The sequence below is a fragment of the Teleopsis dalmanni genome, chromosome 1 (assembly GCF_002237135.1).
Source record: "Teleopsis dalmanni isolate 2A chromosome 1, ASM223713v2, whole genome shotgun sequence".
Classification (NCBI taxonomy): Eukaryota; Metazoa; Arthropoda; class Insecta; order Diptera; family Diopsidae; genus Teleopsis; species Teleopsis dalmanni.
Genome location: NC_051846.1, coordinates 107485888 through 107494444, shown reverse-complemented (window position 1 = coordinate 107494444; position 8557 = coordinate 107485888). Strand labels below are relative to the sequence as shown.

General features: G+C 39.8%; 1 protein-coding gene across 1 annotated transcript; it reads left to right on the top strand.

Moving 5' to 3' along the window:
• Positions 1 to 1292: 1292 nt before the first annotated feature.
• Positions 1293 to 7645, top strand: LOC119665401 (26S proteasome regulatory subunit 8-like). Its single transcript, XM_038074637.1, has 2 exons — positions 1293 to 1518; positions 7392 to 7645. The coding sequence occupies exons 1-2, from the start codon at positions 1293 to 1295 to the stop codon at positions 7643 to 7645; spliced, it is 480 nt and encodes a 159-aa protein (XP_037930565.1).
• The last annotated feature ends 912 nt before the right edge of the window (positions 7646 to 8557 follow it).

Here is an 8557-nt window from a genome sequence, read left to right as displayed (position 1 = left end):
CGGACGCATGTAAAATCAAAGCTCAAATCTACGGTGGAACAGCACATGCCGAGGGATGAATGGCCATGGATAGTTGGTCTTTAATATGCGAACTCTGGATACCTGTCGACCTCCAGTTTTAATTAGACTTCTCACGATAAACGGGCTATGTCGTGGGTGACCTTCCAATCCCGAATATATAAAAATTTTGCATGGAAAAATTAAATAATATAAACTCAAATGAGCTTGATGTCTCTAACGGTATCACCTTCAAATGATTCCTTTACGGAATTATCAGTAGCTGAGTGTGTGCCGGCCACTGGGCTGGAAGCCTCCACCCATTTTGACAGCGCTACTGTGTGCGTCAAAATGGACCCGGATGGGCCACCGTCTACTTCTCCGTTTTCGGAAACGATGTACGCACCAGCAGTATCTTCGTCGAGATCTCAGGTAAGGCGGCAGGAAATTATTGAGGTCTTGTCTTCAAATTCCGAAGCCGCTGAGTCTGGTGATTCCGACACTGGCAGTGTGGTATCACAAAAATCCGGTTTAACTGTCGATGGCTCCAAAGTTGGGAACCTCAGTTTGGATTCCCCAAAATTTACTCACCTTAAAAGAAGTGAGTGAAGAAGGTTTAAGGCGGCTATATCTTCAGGCCATAGCAGGACAGAGGCTCTAAAAATCGCTATGCAACATCCGCCTGCGAACAAGCGGGTCAGATCGGAGGAGCAATCCCCCAGTTTGATTTCCGCCAAAAAACCTAAGGTGGCTCATGTGGGGCTCACCAAGCCATCGTACAGCCTAGCTGTTAAAGGCGTACGTTTAGGCTTCACGTCACCAGATCCAGCTGGCACTTCGCTCTCTACAGAGCAAATAATGCGTCTCCAGGAGGCGATTATTGATGTTGCTATAGAGCAACATTGCGACGATATGCAGCCGGAGTTCGAAGGGTGTTTACCTAGAACGGGGTGGCTACTTATCGTCTGCAGCGATGCAAAAACCGCGGAGTGGGTCAAGCGATTTTCTGGTCACATAGGGGCCAAATGCGGGCCCGCCATTAACATGGTCAAGGAAAAGGATTTCCCACGAACTCATGGAGTTCGTGGCTATTTACCCCAAAGTTTGACTTTGTCAAACGAAAAAGTTTTGGCTACCATTAGTTTTGGCATTCTCCACCAAACGGTGGAAGGTGATTCACAGACTGACGCAGGATCAGATGCTGCACCTTGTTTTCGTCATTGATGACGAATCCATGAGGTCGTTTGTCCGAACTAAAAGGTAGGATTGCATACCGGTTCGGACACCTGAGATTGATGCTTAAGGGAACCACCCCCGCTATTTCTCCACCCATGGATAAAGCCCCAAAGGTGGTTCAGGGTGAAGAAACCATCCAGTCATCATCGGCTCCGGCAACATCCTCTATGGACAGTTGCCCAACAGTGACTATTTCTGAGAAAGAGGAACTAGACACACGCCCATCCACTAGCAAGGCTGTTAGCACTGCTAATGGGCATGCTGTTCAGATTCCCACCTTAGGAAGTAAGTCCACAAAGCCCTCCACAAAGCCCGCCTAGTTACAGTAGCAGGTAAACCAAGGACCGCTACCTTATAACCACCCTTAGTCGGTAAAGTTTTACCGGAGCAATCAAAGGGTGCCAAAAACAAGGGTTCTCGACGAGACAAACGCGATAGTCTCGTCCGAAAGTCTCTTAACGAGACCTAATGAGCACTTTTAAAGCGCTCCAGGCAAATCTGCACCATGCTAAAGGAGCATCAGCCACCCTGTGCAGAATTACCCAAACCAACAACATTGCTCTGGGATTTATCCAAGAGCCGTGGGTGTTCGGTGGCCACATTCGGGGTCGAAACTCAAAATCAGGTAAGCTGGTTTATGACCGATCGATAGCAGTGCCACGTGCAGCTATCTTAATTGGTGGAGACTTAAAACATCTTCCGCTAACAAATTTTATTTCTAAAAACCTAGTTGCGGTCCTAGTTGAAGTATCTACAATAGGAGGGGTGACAGATATTGTCATGGCCTCTGCCTACTTCCCAGGTGAAGAAGATGCGGTTCCACCATCGGAAGTCCAACAGCTGATCAACTTCTGCAAGTCCACTGGGCGGCAGCTAATCTTGGGCTGCGACGCAAATGCTCACCATACAGTGTGGGGGAGCAGTAACGATAACAAAAGGGGTGAGTACCTATTAGATTATATTATGTCGTTAGGATTAAGTATAGCTAACAAAGGTAGTAAACTCACTTTTATTAATGCAGTTAGAGAAGAGGTATTAGATCTCACTCTTTGCACCAGAGGTATTGAGGAATCTATATGGAATTGGCATGTGTCGGACGACGTGTCCCTCTCAGACCATCAACATATAAGGTTTGAAATTCCCGGTATATCCGAACAGTAAAATAAAGCGTACCGGCCAAAGAAAACCAACTGGCTTTGGTACAGGGACTTGGTGGGTTCCGAAAATTTTTCTTTAGCTAGGCCACTAAGAACTTGTGAAGAGATAGAGTTGGCCGCAAACCATTTAGGTGAGGTATTACTAACCTCCTTTCACAACAGCACGGTTGCAGGCAATGCTTCAATTAGAGGTAAGGTTCCTTGGTGGAACTTCCAACTAGCTAATAAGCGCAAATTAGTAAAGATCTTAGTCAATAGAGCAAAACGCTCTGATAGTTGGGAATATTATAGAGCTGCGCTCACCGACTACAACAATTCAATCAGACAGTCCAAACGGGTCAGCTGGCGTAGCCATTGTGATAGTATTGATAAGTTGCCTGAAGCTGCTAGACTACACAAGGCTTTAAATAAGGTCAAAACAAATGAAGTAGACCTTTTAAAAAAACCCGACGGATCCTTCACAACTGGTCGTAAAGATACCCTCGAGTTTCTCTTGCAAACACACTTCCCTGGCTCCGTTACCGGACCATCAACATCTCATTCATATAGGGAAGTTACTGCTCCTACATGTCAGGATTACGCACTATCTGGTGTTATCTTTGACAGGGACAAGGTGAAATGGGCGATCAGCTCATTTCAACCATTTAAGGCGCCTAGAGGCGATGGTATCTATCCTGCTCTATTACAGAATTGCATAGATATCATAATAGACCCATTAATAAGACCTAAAGAGTCTTATCAATGGCTTGTTTTACTATGGGTTATATCCCTCATTCCTGGAGAGGAGTGAACGTGATCTTTATTCCCAAACTTGGGAACAATCCTATGGACCAACCTAAGTCCTACAGACCCATTAGTCTTACGTCTTTCTTATTGAAGACCGTCGAAAGGCTAATTGATCTGTATATATGGAATAAATTGGAACAAACTGTACCACTCCACTCCACCCAATGTGCCTACTCAAAAGGCAAATCTACAGAGGCCGCGCTGTATCATTTAGTCAGCAAAATTGAAAGTACCTTTCAATCTAAAGAGATCGCCTTATGTGCATTTCTGGATGTAGAGGGAGCTTTCGATAATACATCTTACGAATCCATATCTGGAGCACTGGCCCGTAAAGATATAGACTCATATGTGGTACAATAACGTGGATAGATAGAATGTTGCGTGATAGAAACATATCGTCCAAGTTAGGTAGCACTAACTTCAGCATTAATGCTGTACGGGGCTGCCCCCCAGGGTGGGGTTCTCTCACCATTGTTATGGACGCTGGTAGTCGACGACCTACTTGTTAAACTGGAGCAATCTGGATATCATGCCATAGGTTACGCAGATGACCTGGCAATCATTATCACAGGTAAATTTGACACCACAGTTAATGCAGGCGGCATTACACAAAGTCTCAAACTGGTGTACCAAAGAAGACCTAAGTATTAACCCAATTTTCCAGAAGGTACAAAGTAAATATTGGGTCCCTGTCTATTAAAGATACGGCTATCGAATGCTCCGATAGTCAAATATTTAGGGGTCACTCTAGATAAGGGTCTTAACTGGAACACTCACCTGGATAATATAATTGGCAAAGCCACTAAGGTCATGTGGACATGTAAGCCTCATATGGTAGAACCTGGGGCATAAGTCCTAGAATTATATCATGGTTATACCGCACAATGGTCAGACCCATTGTATCCTACGCAGCTCTTGTTTGGTGGAATAAAGCGCAACAAAATGTTGCAATAGTCAAATGCAATAAACTGCAAAGACTCGTATGCATCGCTATGACGGGAACTATTCGAACATGTCCCACATCAGCACTGGAGTCTATAGTGGGTCTCACCCCTCTGCACCTCTTTTTTAAAAAAGACAGAAGCTATGAGTGCAGCTAGGCTACACCCTGTCATCAACATGCACGGAAGTCTCGTCAGTCAAAATTTTATCTTCAGACTAGTTCCTGGCATAGAGATCTGCGATAGGACAGATCGCATGAACATGGAACTTCGCTTCGGTAGGAAGTTCGAAGTCCTCATACCCGATCAATTGGCCTAGGTAAATGGCACTCGTGGACTCGTACCAAAAATGATATCGTGGTATACTGATGGTTCGAAACCCAAAGAAGGAGTTGGTGCTGGAATATTTGGTCCAAACACCAGAATCTCGCTCGCGCTGTATATATGGCCCACTGTCGTCAAAGAAGAGGTTCACGCCATCGAATTCTGCGCTCGTATCAACATTAACAAGGGGTTGAAAGGCGCCCGGATCTGTATTTATTCAGATAGTCAAGCAGCAATCAAAGCGTTATGCTCCTGGAAGTTTTTCTCAAAACTTCTAGCAGACTGCTATGACACACTGCAGCAGCTGGCAAGCAATAATAAAGTGACACTGTGCTGGGTGCCTGGTCACACAGGAATTAACGGTAATGAGTCTGCCGATAGTCATGCACGGGCAGGATCCGCCACTCTAATCTGTGGCCCAGAACCTTTCTGTGGATTAAGTTGATCTACAACTAGGTCTCTAATCATTATTTGGATTTGATCTGCCGAGAGAAGTCGCTACTGGCGCGACAGTCGAGGTAACCGTCAGGCTAAAGAGCTGATTCTCCCCTATAGTTATAATAAAATATCCTCCTTTAGCAAAACAGAGTTGAGGTTGCTAGTGGGATATATATCGGGTCACCATGGGCTACGTTACCACCTCAACCAAATGGGCCTATCCGAAGAGATAGATTGTAGACTCTGCTTGGAGGCAGAGGAGTCAACCAGCCACATTCTATGTGACTGCCCAGCTTTGATCTGGGCCAGGAAGAGATCACTGGGTCGGGAATTGCTAGCACCTTACGACATTAGGAGGTCCTCAGCAACCGACATTTTGGCCTTCATTCGAAAGGCGGAATGTCCTTTGTTTAGTTAGGGTCTGTTGTAGCACAAAAGATCAATCATGGTCGTGGTGCTCTGCTCAAATGGGAGCTTGTATCCTGTTCTTTCTTATTCTTTATTCTTATTATCTAATATGGTTGTTTTTTTCCTCATTGAAGTCTCCTGAATCATCTAGCTTCAGGAATTTTTCATTTGTAAGCTGATCTCTATCATTTCTTAAAAGTTGGCTGACGTCATCTACAATGTAATCAATAAAACCAGCCTCGCCATTTTAATAACGTTCTGACCATAAAGACTTGCGAAACTTGTTAAAGGATAACATTTGTATTTCTCTTCATGAGTAATCTATGTTTACTATGTCATCTTTAATGTAGTGGTTTTTTCAGAAACTTTTTTGGCATCTTCAAAAGTGTGTATAGCACCTTGACCTATTGCCTAAAGTAAAGCCGTGGTATTTTTTGGCAAAGATTCCGCTTTCATTTTTTTGAAAAATTGCAAACCACAGTAGAGCCTTATAAGATATATTGTGCTTCTCTAAATGTGTTTTACCTTTTGGATAGAAATATGTATGAAACCATTCTTCAAACAAGATTTTGCTATTTTTAATTTCATACTAAGTTAATAGGGTATAAACAACTTTTAACACAGTGAGCATTAAACACACAATGCATTTCTAGATAATTGCACAAAAACACACACCTTGATTCAGTGCTACTAAAATCATCTTTCTTAATAGGCATTTTGTCTGCACACCAATAATTTACTATATATACTATATAATACTATATACTATGTATACTATAATATACTATATACATATATACTATACATAAGCAAAATAATATTATAAATAAATTATATAATTTTTTTGGCCGTTAAACGAGGTATTTTTTGGCTGCCAAGAGAAACATGGATAAATATGGTTAGACCGTTAAGCGCATTTGTTACGGCCTTACTACATTTTGCATTAACTAAATCAATTGGTTTATAATGAATCTTTCTCTTGGATCGTTTAAAGCTGGGGTAATCTCAGCGTTGTCCAAGGTCCTCATAAGAAAATTTATTTATTGAGAACCTGTCACTTCCAACAACCGAACTTCTCAGAACTGAACATAAGTATATCCGACGCGATATAACACAGACACAAGTGATTGTTAAAACTACGTGTGTTTTATTATAGATCGAAGTCAACACACCCTTCCCTGTCGGAGACGTTAGGTTACTGTTGAAGCCACCTACTATAGGTAGATGGCTTAGGTACAATAGGTTCTGATACAATAGTATAGGCACACGTGGTTGTTAAAGCTACATATGTTATACTCCGTGCCTAGAGTCTAACCTAGATTCAAACACTGTTAAAGCCCTGAATCTTGCTTACTTCAATTACTCTACTGTTCAGTTTTCTATTACTTTGCGTCACAGTTACCTATTTCAATTCGTTCTACCTAAATCACGCAACCGTGCTGCTGTCTACACCCAAAGTTTCTCTAAATTGCTCGGAACCGCTACCAAGTACAAACACCAATCTCAACTTATGAAGTCATAAATATTTATTATTTCTCTTCTTTACTTTTATTTATTTATAATATTCCATATTTTATAATATATCTCTTAACCATTTATCAATGTATTCAAAGTTTTTTAAATTAATTATTAAAATTTTAAAATAAAATCTTTTAGGGCATGTGCGAGTTAAGCTAAGTTGATGCTAAACTCAATGGAATTTTTTTCGGGATTTTTTGCGCGGCACGCATTTAGCCACTTAGTCCAAAAAAGTGTGCGAGTTGCATTTTGACAGCTAATATGAGCTGTGAATATATTTTGATTTCAGTACTTTGTTTACATATTTTGCAATAGCGGAGAACATAGAAATCGATGAAGATTTTTTATTTAGACAATTTTCGAATTAATTGAATTAAATAATCATCGTAAGCTATTGATAAAGGGTTTCTTACCAGAATATCCAAAGGTAATTATAAAATTATTTCAAGAATGAACATAAATTATCAGTTTGATTATTTAGCGCGAGCTTTAATTTCAAAGTATATATTCTTCCGAAATATTTAGAGCTGTTGTGAAAAAGGATAATTCGACCATAAAAAAATGTAAATTCCCTCACCAAATGAAGAAACTCGTTTAGATATTCTCAAAATTCATTCGCGTAAAATTAACTTGACCCGCTGCATTAATTTGCGTAAAGCATCTGAACTTATATCGGGAACTTCTGGTGCAGAAGTTAAAAGCGTTTGTATAGAAGCTGGTATGTACGCATTGTGTAAGCGTTGTGCGCATGTTACTCAAGAAGATTTTGAAATGACTGTCGCTAAAGTTATGCAGAAGGATTCAGATAAGAACATGTCCATTAAGAAATTATGGAAGTAAATTTTAAAACTTTTATATATTTATACATCGAATATTATGAAATGATTTTTGATATGTAATTGAATTATCATTTCTTGAATCTTCACAATTAAAAATTGAAAACTTAGAATAACATTTACGTTTTTCATAAAGCTTTTTGAAAGCGGATTTCAAAAATCTGTATATCCTACAGCTGACTCCAGAAGAACATTAAACTGAAGTCTTCAGGCTGCAATAGCGAGTGTGCCCGTCAGAGGATAACAATTTGAGAAATCAGTTTTTGAATAATTTATGGCAATGAATTTGCGTTGTAGTTTTCATATATTATGTTATAAAGCAGGAGGGTCTAACAGATACTGCAACACCTGCAGAGGAGCAGGAACATCGTTGTGTATTAGATTAATTGTTGGTTTCTAATATTTTGGTCTTATTATTGCATATTTCATTACAGTTGTTAATGATTTTAGATCATATAAAAAATGTTTTGTCTCAAATATTTTTTCAAAACCTCTTGAGTTGTGTTTTCGAAATAAAAAATTTCGCAAATGCCACAATACAGTAAGAATCTGTGTAAGACTTTGTCTCGGATAGGTTCACATTTCTGTGCAATTTTTAACTTCAGCTGCCAAAGTGGATCAAGTTGGTTTACCTTTTCAATATCTAAATTTTTCGCAAAATTATGCAAACTTCAAAAATTACCAAAACAATATTGCCTAGTTAATGAAAACAAATTGACTTAGTTTTTTGGGAACAGGCATTATAATAAAATTTTATCAAATAAATGTTTATAGTATTAAATAAAAGTAATCAAAATTTTAGAAAATACAAATATTTACTAAATGTTTTGCAAATGCTCATTAAATAATGAAAAATATATGCAAAAAGTGATCACTTTTCGGTTAAAATTTTTTTAATAACGATAATTAATTTCTT